This window comes from Rhodnius prolixus, unplaced genomic scaffold (genome assembly GCF_049639745.1).
Source record: "Rhodnius prolixus isolate KJV_2025 unplaced genomic scaffold, Rpr scaffold_12, whole genome shotgun sequence".
NCBI classification, from domain to species: domain Eukaryota; kingdom Metazoa; phylum Arthropoda; class Insecta; order Hemiptera; family Reduviidae; genus Rhodnius; species Rhodnius prolixus.
The window spans coordinates 14,592,252-14,614,609 of record NW_027411635.1 but is presented as its reverse complement, the minus strand read 5'-3'; the positions used below and the strand labels follow the sequence as shown (position 1 = coordinate 14,614,609).

The following is a 22,358-nucleotide window of genomic DNA, read 5'->3' as shown; positions in this document are numbered from 1 at the left end:
TTTGATGATTTAAATTTACTTGTTCTTTATTTGAAATATTCTATTTGTTCCCGTTTTGTTTTTTTTTTACTTTAAAATAGTTTGTTTTATAGTCCGGCCCTCCAACGGTCTGAGGGACAGTGAGCCTGGTACCCTGTGTAAAAAGATTGGGGACCCCTGCTTTAGATAATAAAACTGTTAAAATATGCTGATTTGGTAGCAACACAGCTTCGTGATCAGTTTGAAGTAAGTCGAATTGTTAGTTTAAAGACTAAACTTAAAAAAAAACACATTCTCCTACCAAATCGGCAGTAATTAAAAGAAATTTTACGCTGCTGAGATCGACTCCCTAGTCGTACGAAGAAGCCTAACGTTAATTAGAAATATGATTCATCTAGAATCGAACTACAAGACTTATAAGTATTTTTTAATTTTTTTTCTAACTTCAAATTCATTCATTGGTTGTTTTTAATCGTTAGTTTCTTTGTGGGACTATAGGGTCAATGATTCTTTAAGCCGTTCTCAAAAGGTAAATTATGTCTGCCTATCTCGTCGATCTTTCTATGTCCATCTCCGTACACCTCCTTCGAATATTCATAATCTTTTCCCTTCATGAGATCAGTGATTACATAGTTTACCCTTTATCTACGACATATCCCAAAGACTTTGCCTGGAACGCCAGTAAAACGAGCTTAATCCTCATTTAATTAACTGCATTAGTTCATTCTGACCCCTAAAGAGTATGTTAACTCTTAGTGTTTTTTTTTTTTTTTTTTTTTTTTTGGCGCATCAACAGCTGAGGTCATTAGCGCCCGGAGCTTTTTCCAGTGCACTGCCGGCCTCCGGACAGTGTTCTCTCGTTACAGACAACACTGTCCATCACCGGACAATGAGCTGTAAGAAGCTCCTAGGAAGAGAAAATCTAAGGGTCAGCTGCTGGATTCGAACCCGGGACCTCCGCGTGGGAGTCCAGTATGCTAACCTCGTAGCTAATCCCTTCCCTTTAGTGGTTGTTTATTTTTTACATAAGTTTTGTGTCGATTGTTGTTTAACCTTTTCAGTATCTTTACGATTCACTTCCTAAACCATATTGTTGTCTGTTAACAAATCTATTAAGAACAATACAAACTTATAGCACATCCAATCTAATTAGGTAATATGTGAAAGTTTAAAATATTTTCGTACTTTATATTGTGTAATCAAATTCATCGAATGAAATAAATTAATGAAAATATAATAAAGTAATTTATTATGTAAGTTTGTATTCAGAAATAGTGTAATAATTTTTTACATAATATTACTTAATATTTAAAAACGCAATAATTGGCTCACTAACCTCAGTGACATTAAGACCAATGGTTGCGCAAATGTATCGTATCTTGTTAGCTCTGTTCGCCTGCATGGAACAAAACTACTGGTGTATACAATCAGTATTTTTACTTAAAGCAATTATTTCCATTTTAATTCACAAAATTTTAAAATAAGTTTCAAGTAAATGTGCTTAGTTTTAAGACATATGTTTGGAAAAAATGTTAAACAAACTATAAAATAACCCTTCTCCATTGTAACATCTCAAATAAAGTTTTAACTTGGAAACGAAGCTGTATTTGCTTAGTACAATTTGATTTTTTTAATTATTTTTTCGCATTGGTATCCAAGAACTTCTTCAGAAGGCACCACGGTAGCCGAGCGGTTAGGGTAAAGCTAATATGTATTGTGGTACTGGGTTCGATTCCCCGGTCTTAGGCCTTGGATTTTATTTAATGGTTAATAAAAGAAATTTACAGTAAAGTATGTTTGCTAGTCGCCTCCGTCCACGACACCGAATTGGTATTTTGCTCTTCTTTGTGAGCAAGAACGTATAATACTGTACTGTTAATAGTATAAATTATTAGGGAGAGGATTAGATGTGTGGTTAGCGTGTACTAGATTTCCGAGGAGGAGATTCCGGGTTCGAATCCAGCTGCTGGCCCTTAGATTTTTCTTTTCCTAGGACAGTGATGGCGAATCTTTTGAGCTCGACTTAGTCAAAATTTTGAAAACTCCTAACTTAACACTGGTGTCGTGTCACATATAGAAATATTCATAATTTTGTTTGATATTTGCAACCATAGTAGACAAAAAGATTTTATTAAATGATCCACTTTATGATCGATCATTGATCTGAGAAACGTTTGCTGCATCCTTATTCACAATAAATACCGTAATTTCTTCTAAGTACTTCACAAATTTGCTATATTATTTAATATTGTACGATAATATTTGGTCTCTGTCGATGCCTGTCTCTCCCAAAATGAGTACGCGTATCATAGGTTCACCATCACGATCCTAGGAGCTTTTTACATCTCACAGAAATGCCTTATTTTTAATTAGGATTAAGGGGCTTCGGATTTCATTTTTGCATCTTTAGAGATAGTATTTATTTAATCACTTCCACTTATAAAGCTTCTGTCGTGGCCACCAAATAATCTGTGTTACAATTCAAGAATTGGTTAAAATGAGCAACAAAACTTTAGGGAACTAATTAGCTTAGTGGTTAGTACACTGGTTTTTTAAATCCTGACGCCTACCCCTGGATTGCCTATTTTTAGCAGCTTTTTACAGCTCACTGATCGGTGATGGGTAGAATAGAATAAATGTTTATTATAATAAATATATACATAAAATAAATATAGAAGTATAAATGTATAATACATTTCAAACCTTCTTAACTAAGTGAAGTTAGAGAAAAGTTAGGTGAGGAGGATTGGAATGCAGGGAAAAAAGGAGAGGAAAAAACCTGCAGCTAGTGTAGAAAGTTAGAGTAGGATATGTTTTAGTCTTCTGTGTCTGTATGTTGTAGAAGGATCTGTAGGTGGCTATGTCGCGGCAGAGTGGATTGGGATGGCAGTCTAGGATCGAAAGGAGTTTGAGCAGACGATTCTGGATATAGGAGTGTTCGTGGATAATGGACGCAGTCTCATGGATTGAGTCAATTCTAGTGCGTCGAGGAGAATCTGTTGCGAGTCTGACGAAATTTGTTCTGCGTTGTCCTGGAGTTTCTTGATGTTACCTACTACAAGTCCAGGCTCCCGGCGGAGCAGGCGTAGAGCAACATCTGGGCCTAATGACTACTTTGTAGAGGAGGAGTTTGTTGGTCACCAGTCATTTTTGGAGTCACGTGAGAGTAGAGAAAGGTGATGTTCTCTATAAGGAGAAAATACTATTCAGAGGCCGGTAGTGCACTGAAAAAAGAGCTCCGGGCGCCAATGGCCTCAGATGTTGACGCGACTTAAATTCAAAAAAATAAAAATAAATATGGGGTCTTTTATCGTAATGTTTGAAAACTGATAAATATAGGAAAATATGTATTAGATTCTATAACCATTCAATCTTTATCGATAAAACAATTCACATAAACAGAGACCAATTTGTAAGAAACTCTTTTTTTGAATTCAGGGGATCTCTTAACGGAGATCAGTTCGATTACAATAATGCCTCTTAGTAAAGTAAGAGTAAATAAATGAAATTCTAAGTGTTCACACCAGACTTTAATTGTAGTGAACCTGTTACACTGAAAAAATAAAATGGGTAAATTAAAAGACTTTTCGAGATTGTAGGTACTGCGGGAAAGTGGTATGAACGATTCACAGTGACCCGGTATGATGTGCGTGGCCAGTGACGGCTAGCAGTCCGGCCCAGTAGGAGGCCAGTTACGTGATAGTTCGTACTGGCTTAACACTTTCTCCAGTAGAACTCCAAACAACACGATTATGTAACTCAAAACCACTCTAAGGTCGTCCTCGCAGTGAAAGTTACTTCGGGCTCTCCCCACCAGATTCACAAAAACTTTATTCAATTCCGGTATGAATATTGCCTTCACATTTCTCGCTGACCTTTTTTTTTTCGATAAATTTAATTGGCTACTGAAGGAAGTCGCGCTATTAGGGCAACCAATCTGATGCTTTTATATTAAAATTGAAACCTCTGTCCCTTCCTATGCTATCTATATGATCGCGAAACCTGAAATATAAGTAAAGCAGAATCAGGTCACCTTTCAGGCGTTTGCATTCGAATTCCCCTGAAGTAGAAAACTAGGATCTACCAGAAGCTGTACTACGTACGTACCCTCTTTTTGAAAGAGTCACCTATACATCAGACAGAATATAGCTGATTCGTTTTTTTTCGTCACAGCACGCAAGTTTATTAAAACTGTCCGGGTAGGACAAGTTGTATAAGGGTTGATCGTCAAAAACTGCACGAAAAAGCGTAACGTTGAAAAACACCCAACTTTAACCATTTTTTCCTCTTTTTCTATAAAAGATAAAATTCCCAAATTTTCTTTAAAATATAGGGCAAACCCTCCTTTATAACTGTATTTTTTTCGTAATACTATTAGATTAGATTCTAGTAGGGCGGCCCAAGGCCTACGCCACTGCGGCGACCCCTTTGGATCTATTGTGGCTGCCCCCACTCTAAAGCTCGCCTTCCAGACCCGTCCTTTTAATAAGACTCTTGGTTTTTCCTCCCCGAGAAGCAGGGCCGGATTTTCCCATAGGCTAATTAGGCTTCAGCCTAGGGCCTCAAGATCAAGAGGGGCCTACATTCAAATTGTCAGCAAAATTAAAATTACACTATTCTAAAACCAGTGAACACTAAAAATTAAACTGTTTTAGTGATGTATCACAGTAGTGATGTATTTTATTATTTCTCATGTAATTTACAAACTTAAAAATGGGAGGTGAAAGGGCCTCATAAGTGGAATAGCCTAGGGCCTCTTTTCATCTTAATCCGGCCCTGCCGAGAAGTCACATCCTTAGCCAGACTAGCCCCTCGCAGTTAATACTATTTCTAGCTGGTTTTCATTTTCATCCAAAAGTTAATTAATCTGATTAATGTAGAGAAATTGACTTTAAAAAAGTTTCTGGCACTATACTAATTCAAATTTAGTATTCAATTGAAAATAAAGTACTCAATTTTAATATTTTCAATGCATAATTTTTATGAAGTTAATTGTCATTTTATTGTATTGATTTATGTATAAAATACGATAAGTTGCGCTTTAAATTGGTCATAACAAATACCACGGTTTTTGTTTGGAGTCTGCCTTGATAGTTTATGTTTTCTGTTGAAATTAATACCTAAAAATGCTCCATTCATTTAAATACATCAATAGAAAAGAAATAATTGAATATTGCCGGAAGCCAGAAACTAACTTGCCAAAATTTGGTTTCGAATTATAAATGAATTTCCATCCAAATCTGAGTGAAAGGTTATCAAATTGTTATGGCCCTTAGCAACAGCTTATTTGCCTGAAAGAAATGGAAGTTCATCAGTGACCATTACGAAAAATAAGTTTTGAAAATGACGATGTCAGTTTTAGTTAAAGCGAATGCGATGGTTGCTTATTCTATTTTTAATTTTTTTTTAAACAATAATTGGTAAGTTAATTAACAATAAGCCACAAAAACAGCACCTTTCAATATTTAGCTCTGCATTATAAGTTCATAATTGAAATATGTTTTCAATAAATATAATTTAAGTTACTTCAATTTTTTTAACAGGCCGTTTTATTAGTTACTAATGCTGGTCTTGGTTATTTAAATATGCGAAGCAGTAAATTTTTACAGAAGGGGATACGTTTAAAATATTTTTTCTGCAACCATGTAGGGAAGTTCTCATTACTCAATTAAAATCAGCTGTGTAATGCCCAACTTCCCACACTAGTGGAGGGAAATTCCCATTAGTGTCACTTTCCTCACTAGTGAGTGGAAAAACTTTATTGTGCTTCCTTGATATAAGAAGTTTTGTTATTAACATAAATATTTTCTGTAAAACTTTAATAAGCTTATTTAACGTAACTAAATAATTAAAAAACGAATATTAAAAAATAAAATAAAAATTGAAAGGAATATAGAAATAAAAATAATACTTTAATAAATAATTAGATATTTTTAATTATAACAGTTAAAAAGGTTATAGTGTTACCTTATAGAAATTTAAAATGGATTCTAGTGATGCCTGTTTAGAAAACACTCCTCCATCAATAAAAGAAACAGCAGAAAATGTAATAAGTAATGTAAATACGTAAGTAATGTAAATAATTGTAATATAACAATAAATGTTTATAATAAATAAATTACTTTTTGTAGACTGTAAAAATGAAATTTTTAATTTTATTAGTTAATAAATGGTTGCAGAAAAAATATAATATTTAACTCTAGTGTAAAGTATTTTCCTCACACTCGGCAATTTGCACTTGCACTCGCATCGCTTCGCTCGCTCGTGCGTGCAAACCCTGCCTCGCGTGAGGAAAAGTACTACTTTCCACACTTGTTAAATAAATAACTATTACAGTATTTCAAATTCGTAATGCTGGTACATGTAATTTAATATTTGGTCTTACAAATGTAAGAGAAAGTACAGCTAGCTTATATGTGGGAAAGGAGAGAGTTTGATGCGTGTAAGTGCGACAATAATAGTCACTTTATGTGTAGATAATCGAGTTTGAATACAGTCATTGAAATTATAACCAGTAGAATGAAAGGAAGAAGAAATGGTTGTTTGTGTGATGCTGAAGGTGCTAGAGTGGCTAGTTACCGGAGGAACACACTGTACCGCAGGAGGAAAGTACTCTAATGCGAGACGGCCAAGGTTATTTGACAAGTTAATTCAGTTTTGTTACTTGAATCAGTGATGGTTCAAACCGCTAGCATGGGAAAAAAATAAATAACATTCTCGCGTGACAGTTGGCGTGATGTCATGGTCAGGAGTTTAACGTACTTTTAAATCCTTTTTTTTTCTGTCTTTTTTAAAAAAAAGGAATCAGCGGTGGCACGATTGCTTGTAATGGAGGAATCCTGGGTTCAGTGTCCAGCAGTTCATGAAGATGCTCATTTTTGTTTATATGTACTTTTGTTCTCAGGGCAGTCATTGTACTAAGATTGAACACGATACGATTTAAAAATACAAATGGTGCGAACTCGATTTTCTTTTTGCCGTAATTTTAATTGGGAAATTTGATTTATTTTTAGGGGTGCACCTCTCTCCCAATGCCTCTTTAGCTTATTTTGCTTTTATAAAAAATAGATCTGGGCCTCTCAAAAGTTCAAAGAAGACATTCTCAGAAAATCAACTTTTAATTGTCTGCATAAGAACTTTTAAATTCAATTTACTGAATAGACGATTCAAATTGCTCTCTAGACTTCTCGACAAGCGATCTAAACTCTCACTAAACGACTTATCTACACCATGATACTGAAACCTGCTTGGACTTACGGGAATGGAACTTTGGGGCTCAGCCAAAGCTTCCAATATCTACAAGAATCCCCAATCCTTCTAGTCAAAAACACTCCGTCGAATTGCAAATGCTCCTTACTTTCTACCTTGCACCGAGATCTCCTGGTTCCCTATGCTTCAAGAAGCTGCAAGATCCCGTTACAAAGAAATTCCACGTTTCAATTAACTCTTATCCCAATCCTCTAGTATCCCAACTTACTACACTACCTGGAAATCGTCCAAGAAGGTTAAAGCGCAGGTAGCCACGCGATCTTCTAAATCAGCGTTTCCCAACCTTTTTTAGCTCGCGTACCACTTGGTAGTACATCATGCTAAATTGTACCACTTCGTAAAAATGATTGTATTTCATGAAATTTGTTATTCCGAGTGTGCTATTTTATTATTATTATCTTTATTTGTACAGAGATACAATGTATCTGTTTCAAAGGAGTTCAAGTTCATGTACACTTCATAAACTTTCGTAAAGTGTAAGATCTTAGTTTTAAAACTTTTTTTAAATAATTAAAAATTGCGTACATATTTTTATCTTCAAAATTATTAATTAATTTACAAAGTTCTTCTTTAGGATTATTATATTTGTGCCCGAATCTTCTAAATTAATTTCTTTTAAGCATTCAACTACCTGTAAGTACCAATTAAATTTAAAGTTGCTTGGATAGAGCTTACTCATTACAATCAGCCTCTTTAAGCAGATCTTTACATAGTCGATAATGATGTAGCTTTTCCTAACTTTTCTTTATAGAAGGGGTTTTGAAAACCAATTATCATTTGTGTTTTCGGGTTTTGGAAAATACTCCATTAAAGACAATTTTAAACCTGCTAAATGTGCTATTAGATTTTCTCGTATATCTTGAGACAGACTAACCGTATTGCTGTACATATTAACAATTTTACTGTATAATATTATTAATTAAAATAATTTTTATGAAATAGGGAAAAACGTATCTATGATATTTTTATGCTTTAATTTTTTATTTCCGCCATTACTGATTATTTTTCGCGTACCACCAACCAGCAACTCGCGTACCACCAGCGGTTGGGAAACGCTGTTCTAAATAAAGTAAGTGCCAGTGCACAATAGTGAACTGTACCTCTTTGGGAGTTACACTAATGAGTGAATTCTCCCCTCATGCTATTCATGTATTTATTCTATGTATCATCTTGTATCAGCTTTACTTATTGCAAATATATACTGCAGTTCTAAAAATAAATAAAGTAACAAAAAAAATCAATTTAGTAACCACTAGCTTTAAAATCCTGAGCAACTTTGTTTGTAACCTTTTTACTCTTTGTTTTCATTTTTTTTTTAAAGTTGAATTAATATAATAAAAAAATATTATATTCTATTACATAGTTTATATACTAATTAATTTTTCTAAGGTTTTTAGCTTTAATGAGCTCTTATTACAATGTGCGTAACAGAAACGTTTCATTTCACATGATATATATTATGCAGTCGACATGGTCTAGTGACAAAAGTCCAACTACTTGCTATAAGAATGGCCCCACTGCCTTTGGAATGTGTGAAGTTAATAGTATCCGACTTTTACCATTTAATCTGCCTTTAAAAAAGAAATTATGGCAGACTGTTGAGCTATGGAAGGCGGCTTGTTTTGGTTACGAATTCTTACTGAAATTATTACAATTATAATAGGATAAATTTACTGATTTTGGTGTAAAAAATAGCTATTCTGTGTTTTTCTTTTTGTATTTATACTCAACCGAACATAGTATTTTTTACGGTGTTTACTAAATGTTTCTCATCAGGCAATAGGGTTACAAAATTACTCCGATTTAAAAGCTAGTGGTTTGTTAAAGTGAATGTCAAGTTTTTTTAAACTTTTTGGAGGGCCAGATCTCCCAAAATCAAATTTTATATCAAATTATGCGAGGGTCGTTTGAAAAGTGCGTGCAAAAATAAAAACTACTTAATTTTTTGGGGTAAACCTTTTTTATTTTTCAACATAGTCTCCTTTTAGGCTTATACACTTCGTCCAACGCTGCTCTAGTTTGTTGATCCCTTCCGAATAATAGGATTTGTCCAAGTCTGAAAAATAGCCATTCGTTTCTGCAATCACCTCCTCGTTTGAATAAAATCTTTTTCCCGCCAGCCATTTCTTCATATTGGGGAACAAATAGTAGTCCGAGGGAGCCAAGTCTGGTGAATAGGGGGGATGTGAAACGAGTTGGAACCCTATTTCCATTAATTTTGCGACCACAACTGCTGAGGTGTGAGCTGGTGCGTTGTCGTGATGGAAAAGGACTTTTTTGTGGGCCAATCGTGGGCGTTTTTCTTGCAGCTCGGTTTTCAAACGGTCCAATAACGATGAATAATATGCACCTGTAATAGTTTTACCCTTTTCCAGATAGTCGATGAGGATTATTACTTGCGAATCCCAAAAGACAGTCGCCATAATCTTTCCGGCCGAAGGAACGGTCTTCGCCTTTTTTGGCGCAGATTCCCCCTTGGTAACCCATTGTTTAGATTGTTCTTTAGTCTCAGGAGTGTAGTGTTGTATCCATGTTTCATCCACAGTGACGAAACGACGCTTAAAGTCCTGCGGATTCTTCTGGAACAGCTGCAAACCGTCCTTGCAACACTTCACACGATTTCGTTTTTGGTCAAGCGTGAGCAATCGCGGCACCCATCTTGCGGATAGCTTTGTCATGTCCAAATGTTGATGCAAAATATTATGTACCCGTTCATTCGAGATGCCCACAGCACTAGCAATCTCACGCACCTTCACTCTTCTGTCATCCATCACCATATCATGGATTTTATCAATGATTTCTGGAGTAGTAACACACGAAATTCTTTTTCGTCCATTTTTTGAAAATCACTCGACTTCCTCGATTCAAACGAATGCCAAACACAAAGAAATAGACCGATCTGGCTGAAACTTGGTGTGTGTTCTTCCAAGAGATGCTACTAACTAAACATAACCTCGATACGCGCCAGTAGTGCTATCTCTCTGACTTTGCACGGACTTTTCAAACGACCCTCGTATAAAGATATATGCGATTTAAAAAAAATAACGTCTTTTGAATGAAGCAATTTGATCGATTATGTCTTAATATTTCAAAGAAAGGCCTTAATAAAGCCCCAAAATCTCACTTCTGAAATTAATAAAGTTGAAAAGATATAGATTCAGTTTTACACAGTCTGCTGGAGATCTAGTTCAAAAATATTTAGAGAGAGTGATTGAAAAATGTAAGGGTGAATTCGTTCATTAAAAAAATAAACAAATTTAGACCTACCCCGTAGGGAGGAAGTGGACTAGCCACTTCTTCAGGGATCTTGGCGTCCCTGCGGGTATCCCAGTCTAACAACATAAACAACAGTTTATACTTAACAGTTTCAAAAGTCACAAAATACCCAAAAAGAGAGAGAGACTGCCGAGATGATAAAAACTATTTGGGTTTTGCGAACCCACAGGCCACTCTCACCCACACTTACACCCATCTCACGATACAACGAACCCACACGCTCAAATACATCTTTACATTAGAGTAGCTTTATGGGACTATTAGAGCTTTAGATTTGAAACGTTAGGGCTTTGTCCCTTTTTAGTACATCCTGTAAATTAAAATTAAAATTTTAGACTCGCTGAAGACAGATTTGGAGAAGTATGCCAGAATTATGGAGTTAAATTTCAAGATGCACCTGGTCCTAAATGATACACCCCCTAAGTGGACACAATTGGTAAAAACCGTTTGGTTTTCCTAAACATGTCGTTAGTTTCATTCTAGAAACATAGATCTTACTTATTCAAGAATTCAACTGTTAATTAAAGTATATTTTAAAACAAATATTTCAACTGAAAGAAAATTATTCATAGAAGCTAGAAAAATTCCAAAGTTCCAACTTAGTTCTTTTATGGAACTCTCGATGGAACATCTGAAAAAATAATAAAGTTAATGAAGATGTTTGTTTAAGGCGCCACGGTAGCCGAGCGGTTAGAGGCGAGACCTGTAAAGCTAATATGCATTGTGGTAATGGGTTCGATTCCCGGTCTCTAGGTTTTGGATTTTATTTAATGGTTAATAAAAGAAATTTACAGTAAAGAATGTTTGCTATTCGCCTCCGTCCACGACACCTAACTGGACGTTAAGCCCCGCCTGAAAAATATAGGCGATTACTTTACTTTAAGAAGTTTGTCTTTCTAGGAGCTTCTTACAGCTCACTTGTTCCGATGACGGTCCAGTTTTGTCTGAAACGAGGTAACACTATCCGGAGGCTGGATGTACACTAAAAAAAAGCTCCGGGCGTCAATTACCTCAGATGTTGGAGTGCCTAAAAAAAAGTAATTACTGAAAATGGAACCAGAGTGGTCGTAATGTTTTTTTAAAGAAGGATTTAGACTGAAATATGGCTTTAATGTAACTTAACAATTACAATCAAAAATCGTTATTTATTTATTTTAAGGAATTAATCTTAATAATTAATTTGTAGCGTCTTTTTTCTTCAATTTTTCAATTGCTAAAGTTGATGTATGAATTGACATGGTGTCTTTTTATGGTTGAAATTGATTAGTGTTTTGATATTAATCGAATCTTGTAACACGATCAAAGGAGGCAGCGACTCAATCAGCAAGATTTTCCCGATTCATTAATTTTGGGTTTCTACTTCTGTCTCGAGAGTTTTTTTTTTTTTATAAGACAATAATTCATTCATACTAAACAGTTCCGTTTGTAGTTGGTCTTAGATTAGAAAACCGGCACTATAGAGGTCACGAAGAGAATGTAGCATTAAAACAACTGATAATGGTTCTACACTCTTGTTAGATGTTTACAAAGAACTTATAAAAAATAAAGCTAAATTCTCGTTGATGAAAACCTATGAAGTATTTGATTGCATGCACTGAATCCAAATACTGGACACATCACTTGGTTGTATAACTCCTTAACAAAAACTTACAGTTTAAAATGTTAAGTATAAGGGTTGATTAAACGCCAAAAGGTACACAAATCAGCGAGTACCCAACATTTCATTAATAGTTAAGTAATTCTACTGCATTAATTTTCATTAATAAGTTATTTTTTAGAATTTATTAGATGTCACAGACCCTTATGCTGGCCATTTTCGTCTACAAAATATATGTTCAAGTAGCACTGTAGATTGACTGTAATATCTAGTTATTTATAATAATCAAACTATTAATTACAGGTTAAAAAGAAAAAAAATATGAGGCTAAAAAATTCAAAACTTTTTTTTATAAAAAACTTACATTAATGATTTTATTTTATTTATTTATTTTTATTTTTAAATAAAAATCGTCTGTTTAAGTTCATTCTTCGATTAAAGTAATTGTTATTTTATGTAGTAGTCAAACGTTTATAATAATAGGTAATAATTATCTGGCTTTATCGCAAATAGTATAGTTTTCTTCAATTACATTCTCCATCTAGGTGTTCTTCCCACAATGTTGTATATATGTAATATAAAGTAAATAAGATATGCATATTTTTAGGACAGCTAATTATTCCAGGATTTTACTATAAGTAAAATTAGGGGGACTAAATTAAATTACAATTGAGAAATGAATAATTGTTGTTGAATAATCTACTTGTTATTATCTGTGTATTATTTGTGCTCACGAATATTTCGGTAAGACGAATTCAAGACAGTAGCCTACTCTAACTTTGTCTTTTTCTACTTTAACATGCATGTACGTATATATGTGATTTATCATAATTATAACAAAAAAATATTATAAATGAAGTGGCCAGCATAAGGGTCTGTGACATCTAATAAATTCTAAAAAATAACTTATTAATGAAAATTAATGCAGTATAATTACTTAACAATTAATGAAATGTTGGGTACTCGCTGATTTGTGTACCTTTTGGCGTTTAATCAACCCTTATACTTAACTTTTTAAACTGTAAGTTTTTGTTAAGGAGATTTTTGTACCTTTTGGATAGATTTTCCTTTTTGTCTATTTTACAAAGTTACATATCTTCTTTACAGATTTTTTTAAGATTTGGAATAAGCAATTCTATCATTATAATCTGATAAGGTGTTAAGTCGGAACCGTAACTACCAATGGAGAGATCTTTTTATAGAATGATTATAGTTGCGTTCCCCCAAACCATCCTCAATAACAATTTTTTTGAAAAAGCGTTTTGAATAACATAGGAAGGTATTTGTACGTAAATAGCAAAATTAAACTGCGATTTCAGTACTTCCTTTTAGGAGGAGTAAGAAAAATAAACTACGATTGCAGTACTTCTCCCTAAAAGGCAAAGAGGAAAGATTTTTTAATCGAACGACAATTCATTGATTTAAATCGGTTCACTCATTGATAATTTAAACGATTGCAGTACTTCCTCTTAGTAGGTGTAAGAGCAAGATGGCACTTCACAGCCACGTAGAGGAGCTTTAACCACTTATTCGAGCTGAATTTTATCAAAATCGGACTAAGCGTTATAGAAATATTGGTAATAATAGTTTTAGAAAGGGCCTTATTTGGGTGGGGCAAACTCCCCTCCTTATGAGGCACGGCGTCGAGACTTTTAAAGTGCAAATCTGTACAAAATTTCGATTCGAATGACCCTTCATTCATCAAAATCGGTTCACGTGTCGATAATTTGCAACGATTGCTATACTTCCCCTTGAAAAGTGTAAGAGCTGATCGCCGCTTTAATGTTACGTAGGGGAGCCCTAACCCTATCATCCTACCAAATTTTATCAAAATCGGGCCAAGATTTACAGAGTAATTAGTAATAATAATTTTGGAGGGGGCCTTACATAAAGGGGGCTAACTCCTTTCCCATTCGATGTACAGCGTCGAGACCCCCAAAAGGCACATCTACATAAAATTCCGAATCGAATGACACCTCATTCATGAATATCGGTTCACGCGTTTAGGCGCTACGTTGTTTACAAAAAAGGTAACAAGAAGAACAAGAACAAGAACATTTTTTGAAAAAGCGGTTTTTGCTCATTTTCAGCAACTTTTTTCTCGAAACCTATAAGATCTGGGTTGTTGCAAAAAAATTACAGTTATAAAGGAGGGTTTGCCCTATAATTTAAAGAAAATTTGGGAATTTTATCTTTTATAGAAAAAGAGAAAAATTTTTTCAAAGTTGGGTGTTTTTCAACGTTACGCTTTTTCGTGCAGTTTTTGATGGTCAACCCTTATACAACTGTCCTACCGGACAGTTTTAATCTTGTCTCCTACATTAAGGTACAGAATTTTTCAGTTTAAACAGCTTATAACTAATTTTGAACGTTGGTGAAAGTAATATTTAAAGATCGTCATTCAAAAGAATAAATATCTTATTTTTAACGCATGAATCGCAAATCTTGAACTATCCGTAATCACTTCCGTTCTGTACGTGATGTCAGAAATCCATCATGAATCTTCTACAAGTTTGCGCACACACCTTTATTTTATATCTGCATTCTATTCCCCAAAGAAATACTTTCTCTCGGCCAGTGGACTCCCCAAGCTCCTACAATCAAGGAAAGCATGTCGGAATAAATGCACTTCCAAAAGTATTTCCAGATTCGTTTATTATTACTTCATTGTATTTTAGAGCGTTTTATTATACTATATCTGGTTGGTGTAGTTTTATTCGCCGACTCCACGCTTATTTAACCATCAAACTTCTAAAAGTTAAGAGACAATTTTAATGCTAAATCTGACAACTAGATCTTTTCCACAAGAATGCCTGTAAAATCAATTATTCCGGAAAAATGAATCAAAAAGAAAAAGTGATAATGTTTTTATTTGGGCACAAATTTTTGGTGACTGATTTAGTAATCTAAGAGGGAAAAGAAATAATTGCTTATTTCAGTTCTACTTTTTATTTAACTTAAGTCTTCTTAAGGGCTTATACTGGTTTAATAACTTTTGCACGTTCTTTTAGATTTATTTCTTTAATGTTACTCAGTACTCAGACCCACACAATAGGATTGGCTCGTAGTTACGTATATTAATAGAAATATATCTTTGTCTATTTAATGATTCCCTTTTTAAAAAATAGTGCATTACAAAAAGAGTGATAAAAATTATTCACTTGCAAGGGCACCACGGTAGCCGAGTGGTTAGAGGCGAGACCTGCGAAGCTAATATGTATTTGTGGTACTGGGTTCGATTCCCGGTCTTAGGTCTTGGATTTTATTTAATGGTTAATAAAAGAAATTTACAGTAAAGTATGTTTGCTAGTCGCCTCCGTCCACGACACCTAATTTGTTAGATGGACGTTAAGCCCCGCCTGAAAAAATAGGCGATTACTTTGCATTCTTGCATATCTTTTTCAGAATATCAAACTGCTCCAAGGTTTCGAGAACTACAAACCCATTACGTTTATTATGGGCTTTCATCCCTTTATTCATTTAATTTTTGTATTAATTACTTCTACTACATTACTTTAATTGAAGTTCTCGCTCTTACAGTTTGTATAACTATTCCATTTTGGATGTCCAGAGAGCTAGTTAAATGTTTATCACCTGTATTATATTCTGCGTTAAATTCTTAATCCATTAGGAGCTCTTAGAACCCTTTTTGTTTGGTTACTTTAAATATATCGTCCTTTATAGAATATTGACTTTATAGAAAATCCTACTTCTCAGTTGAGATCTGTCCTTGAACGAATTTTTCTTGAGTAATATTGTTCAAATAACAGAGATCTACTAAGTGTATTTAAGTTATAATACCTAAATTTAAAGAACCTCTTTGGTATAATTTTTTGAAGAAATCTCCAAAAACTGGAAAGCCCTCTCTGTAAAATGGTTTTTCAATGGTAACCAATACTGTTTTGAGGCTACTAAAAATATTCTACATATTCAAGGCGGTTCAATTATGAACTTGACTCTTGTTTTTACTAAATCTATCTCACCTGTACCGTAAATGATTGATGTAATCCATTCTCTGTGCAACCAAATTTGTATTGTACAAGTGTTGTTAGGTAAAACCTAAAACGCATTATCGTGGTGAAAGAACTACCTGCAGTCATGGGAATTTTATGTTACAATTATTCAACTATATTTTCATTGAATTAGTCAATTTCGATTGAATGTTTTTCGCAAAATTGTTAAGTTTTTTTCTATATTTTTAACCAAAATACTTTATCTGCAGCGGTACATTTATAACTATTATATCTGATCCAAGTTTTTATCTGGGTTTGAGTCACTAGGCGTGACTTTTGTCTTCAGTTAAAATTAGGCTTTCAACAATGATTAGATAGTTCTTCACTGTTTTTTTGACTGAAAAAATGATTTTAACTTTATGGCGTTAATCAATTGATGAAGATTTATGGTGTTGAGCAGGCAATAGCCTTCTGACTTCGACGATGAGTGAGTTCCATAGAACTACAAATTATTACTGCTTTTTCCTAATCAAAATTATCTTACAGTATTAGTTTTTTTCTAATGTTGTTATAACATTTAACAAGAACATAGATTAAAATATCTTTTATTGAACATTTTCTGAGTCTGTCAAACTCCATGGGTAAACTTTAATTTTCTGTATCTTTCTATTGTAATATGTATTTTTCTCAGGACCAAAATGTAATTAAATAACTTTATAAGTTCCTACAAAAACCAATATCATCAGCGTATCCATTTATAAATTAAATACAAACATAGTTTTTGTGAACCAATTAATGGGCAGCAATTAAGACATTATTCTTTTATCTGAAACGTCAGAGAAATCATGAACTACTAAATTTAGTTTAAATCGTTTTAACTTTATGGCCCAATTATTAATTACGTTACAGTTTCAAAAAATTCATATTCTGTGGCAAATTATTGTTAATTTGATATGTTGACATATTTTTTTTCTTTGTTGCTTTTATAATTAAAAATCCTTAATTTTTATTTCTATTTTAAAGTTTTTGGCATTTCCAACATCCTAATAGCATTTTATATTTATAATTTAAGTGAAACGAGAGTCTCGCTTAATGTATTCATTATTTTTATAATAGATAAATGACAGCTGATGACATGAGAACGTGGTCAATACAAATGCAAATTTTAACACATTTCCTAGCTGATGCTACCTATATACTACAACAATGCCATTATTATTTATATTTTCTCGTTACAATGGTATTAAATAAGTAATTTTTCTCACTTTCCATCTTATCTTAACTGAAGTAAATCCTTCGTAGGAGCTGTTCAATCTGGATCGCCCTGAATAGTCTCACCTTGCTTTTAAAGGATACTATTAAATATTAAAGTTTTCTCTTAAATGATAAATTCTATGAGGATTTCTTAAAACAATAAACTCGTTTCATTTTACTCTTAATATAAAATACAGTGCTAATATTAATATTGTGCTCTTAATCTTTTTTTAAAAAAAACTGACTTATTTAAATGTGTTAACAAAATATACATTTGTAAACTATTTTTTTCATGATAAACCTAAGAATATACATAAAATTAATTTTCACTAGTTGGAAAAGATTAGCTCAGAGGTAACGCGCTGTATACAAAACGCAGAGGTCCCTTGTGCTGCATACCTGGTAGCTATCTCTTCCTAGGAGACTCTACAGCTCACTGTCCAGTGATGGAAAGTGTTGAACTCAATGAGAGAACACAGTCCGCAGTCTGGAAGTGTTCTGTCTAGGGCTCCAGGCGTGTCTCCCACCACAAATATTGACGCCTTAATTAAGATAATAATAATAATAATAATATCAATATCAATATTAATAACAAACGAATTACTGCTATACTTTGGCTTTGACATATTTTTTACGTCTTTTGTACAAATATTTACAAATTAAACAAACAGTTTAAACAAATAAATATGACAAAATTTGTTTACATACGTACAAAACACAGCATTTAGATTTGAGCAAAATGTTCATAACTAGAATAAAAAGAGTTTTTACATCCAAGTTCGTTTTTTTTTTCTCACATCTAACTTTTCAAGGACTCAACTTGGTTTCTAATAATTTACAGCCTGAATGAACACTCGCACGACGTTCAGCTACTGTATTATTACTATTCAAATTGACAAATTTTCTGCTCACATTTAGGTGGGAGATGGTTAGATTTCCATTGGCATGGAGCGCACCATACAACCCGTAAGTGTGGTTTCATTTTACAAATAAGTAGATAGATCTTAAATCTCTAAAATAAAATCAATATTTCCTTACAAAAATGTAGCAAATATAAGTGGTTATCACATTAACCTTTCCAATTATTTTAACAATACAGGTGATAATCTGTACACTGTTCCTAATGGCACTTTATATTGGCTTATCCTGAATTTTGATCCAAGCCATGCTATTTACAATTATATAGTTTATAAAACTTATGCTTTATAGGTTTTTTAAATTTTTTAAGTACTCTTCTTAAGTAAAAATTCTCTACTTGAATACAAATAATATTCACATTATCTGGATTTAAGTATCACGTAGATTTTTAAGCATTAAGAGTCTGGAATGACTGTAGGCTACTGAGAAATAATTTACTAAATCCATTGTACTTCTGGAAGATTGAAAGCTACCCCATCTCACTAAACGTTTGAAGAAAATTTGCCCCTTTTTTCAAAAAATCTAACTACCTGGTGTTTCGAATGTTCGTGTCTATAGTTCTTATCTACACTTGATATATGCACTTCTTGGCTTAAAGTTTTGCAGAAATTAAATAACTTTTCGTATAATTTAAAACTAACTCCTCTTCTTTCTAATTGCCTTGTAGTCCTCCTTAATCATATGCGCTCCTTTTTCTCCAATCATAATAACCGGTGCATTCGGATTACCGGACACAATTGTTGGCATTATAGAAGCATCCACCACTCTTAGCCCTCGTATACCGTGTACTCTTAGTCTGTGGTCTACCACGGCCGTAGGATCCTTACTAGGACCCATCTTACACGTACTGGTTGGATGGTAGATTGTGAAGGTGAAATGTCTTAAAGCGCATTCCCAGTAAGCATCCGTGTTGAAACGATAATCTGTACAACCGGGCATCAAGGTCAGTAGTGGACGCGATCTAAACCGTTGGAAAGCTTGTGTGTCGGAGATGTTGAGTGCTATTCTGATTCCTTCGATCAACGTCAACACATCCTGCCTGTGTGTGAAATAGTTTGGTTCGATGATTGGAGCACTAAGCGGGTCAGCATTGCGCAGGCGTACCCTTCCTGTAAAATTGTATTAATTTATTACTAATTTATAAATAAGTATTTATTTTTTGATAAAATCTGGCGAATTACAGTATTATCTTTTTGTACAATTATTACAATCGTGACTGACAATTTTTGAATTTTAATCTTATAGTTTCCTTTAACTAGATACAGATCGAATGTACACACACAATCCGTACACTCCCACAGGCCAAATAGGAAAACTCCAGCTTTGAAGTCATTGAGATGCAAGTCTCTTTTCACGTCCCTATCTTAGGTTTAACAAAGCGTTGAATTCATTTTTGATAAAAGCGTTAAAACTGAAAAATGTTTGCAGCAAAGTTGCTTTACTATGTGAGGGATTTCGGTTGTAATCAATACCTCTATGATTTACACCAGTTTACATATATAAAATATATAAAATCATTAATGTTCATTCATGTAATTTACCTGTGCTTAGTGGCCTAAGCAGAAGTGGTAATATTGTCCAAGTTTCTGCAGGAACCAGTGGCTTGTACATACTATTGTATACACCATCTCGAAGATTCAAAATTCTTCTGATCTGCTCTCCACCATCCGAATTTACAGATGAGGGTGCAAAATGGAACTGCACATCTGGCCACTCGCCGCTTTGATCAGGATTATATTTCGTATTTACAAAAGCCAATCCTTCCACTCCACCTAAGGAAGTCATCGGACCACGTTCGTAGAATATGTAGTCAATGGCCACAGGTAGAGTTTGATATCTGTAAGAGATTATGGTACTGTGGTTAATTTATTATTAATATCTAAAACTATGAGGCCATTAAACATTTACAATATCCTCTTCTCCAATCCACGATTTCGGTTTCATTTTTAAAGAAATAATATAGTGTATTAACAAAAAATACCGTTTTCAGATAAAAAGATAACTTTATTAATTAGTTTGATAACTTGTTGGATCCCCGCTATTAAACACTCGAAATAGAAAAAAAAATTATTTAAAAAGTAGAAAATTTAAAGTATTTTACCTGGATTTTTTGAAGGTAATAGGATCATCCACAATGAAAGTCAGCCCACCAAGACCGACATGGTCCTGGAGGTTGTAGCCAACTGGTAAATCCTTTATAATCGGTAATCCCAGTCTAGCTAGCTCTTCTTTTGGTCCTATTCCTGACAGCATCATTAACTGTGGCGAGTTGATGGCTCCTGCGGAGAGTATCACCTCTCTACGAGCTCGCACCACTTGTCGCACTCCTCCACGTATCAGCTGCAGATCAAGTAAAAATCAATGATTAAATTTATTAATTAGTGAAACACTAAAGCTTTTTTTTCTCATACCTGCAATTGTAACTCGCAGAAATGATAGTAACTCGTAACTGTAGATATGGTAGGAGTACAGTTGGTTCTACGATACAAAGGGTCTATTGTTATTGCTCTATAGATTAAGAATTTTTAGACTGGACGTAATAGTCAAACAAGCAAAGAGATTTAAGTAATTTGATAAGATAGGTTAAAGGGTCAGACAGGTTGCAAGTTAATGCTTATTTCTTTCTTTACTAGATTTAGGATTCGGAACCATCTTTATAAGTCTTTCGTTTTTGCAGGCCATGTTAAAAAATATTTATGTGGCTCTTTTTCTGTGATATCTAAGTGTGTTAACTTTTTTATTTTACTTTTAATAATTTGCCGTAGTTAGTTTTAATTCTATAATTTATAAAGCAGTTTATTTCTAACCTTAAACCGTTGCGAAACGTAATAAATGAAATTATTAATAGGATTAACTGATACATGCATTGAATACTATGCAATATTTGTTTTCAAATTACCTCTACTCCAGTAGCTCTAGGCGGCTCGCCTCGCAATATTATCTTGGAGACGTGGCTATTCATGGCAATGTGTAAATTTTTCCTTAGTCTTACTGGCCTAAGAAATGCTTTAGCTGTGCTGCATCTGCTACCTCTTCGAATTGTACCTTGGGCGATCATAAAGCCAGTCTGTCTTTCACCATTTATATCTCGGATTTCATATCTGCAAACAAACAAGAAACATATTTGTTTAATTGCTTACCCTTAGTCGGTGCAAATTAATTCCATTCCTCAAATCTCAAGTTCTCACATCTTTGTTTTTACCTTTTTACACCGAAGCATTCAATATATTTACCATAGTGGCCATTGACCTGTATGTTAATACTTTTGAGAAAAATATTGCTTGAACTTTTTACTAATGAATAATCAGAAGAAATGATTTTATTTTTATCATACCCTAATTCTTCTCCAGCCTTGATGAACGCCAGTGCTAGTGGAGTTCTAAAAGGGCTCTCCTGTACCGTCAAATAACCTCCTGACGAGTGATAACTGTTGTTCGCCAAGTATGGATTTCTATTGTCTTCAGATTTCTTGAAGAAAGGAAGCACACGTCTATAAGACCATCCTGGATTGCCTAAAGCCTCCCAGAGATCATAATCACGCCGATTGCCGCGTACATAAAGCATAGCGTTCAAAACACTTGAACCACCCAGTACTTTTCCTCTTGGCCAAAAGCATCTGTAAGGAAAAGAAAAAAAAAGATATTAAAACTGTCCGGTAAAACATATAGTATGAGGGCTGACCGTCAAAACTGCACGATAAAGAGTAACGTTCAAAAACATACATAAGTACGATAATTTTTTATCTTTTTTTCAATTAACAATAAAAATTTTAAATTTTCTGTGTAATATAGCGCAAATCCTCCTTTATAACTGTAATTTTTTTGTAACAACACAGATCTAATAGATTTCCAGAAAAAAGTTGCCGAAATTGAGCAAAAACGGCATTTTAAGTTTTCTTGTTCTTGTTACAAGAAAGTAAATATTGCAAGTGGTTCAAATTTCAATCCTTTCTCCTTTAGTCTTCGTACAGTTCCTATTTTAATGATTTCTTTACCAAATTGTAAAGAAAACATTATACTGGTATAATTAGCATTGTTTTAGTGATAATACTTATTGGAGATATGAAAGGTTAAATTTTGGAGGTTTTGCAAGTGGTTCAAATTTCAATCCTC

General features: G+C 33.8%; 2 protein-coding genes across 3 annotated transcripts in view; one reads left to right on the top strand and one right to left on the bottom strand.

Annotated features, from left to right (window-relative positions):
• Positions 1-22,358, top strand: part of Flo2 (flotillin-2) — a 166,015-nt gene that overhangs the window by 45,567 nt on the left and 98,090 nt on the right. The gene's annotated exons all lie outside the window — the stretch shown is intronic.
• Positions 17,938-22,358, bottom strand: part of LOC141461845 (glucose dehydrogenase [FAD, quinone]) — a 35,321-nt gene continuing 30,900 nt past the window's right edge. For both annotated transcript variants that reach the window (XM_074143238.1, XM_074143239.1), the window contains exons 4-8: positions 21,581-21,862; positions 21,146-21,347; positions 20,348-20,586; positions 19,788-20,083; positions 17,938-19,355 (exon numbers count right to left, since the gene is read on the bottom strand). In XM_074143238.1, coding sequence (XP_073999339.1) covers positions 18,883-19,355; positions 19,788-20,083; positions 20,348-20,586; positions 21,146-21,347; positions 21,581-21,862 — 1,492 coding nt within the window. In that variant the 3' untranslated portion in view covers positions 17,938-18,882. The remainder of the gene's footprint in view (positions 19,356-19,787; positions 20,084-20,347; positions 20,587-21,145; positions 21,348-21,580; positions 21,863-22,358) is intronic.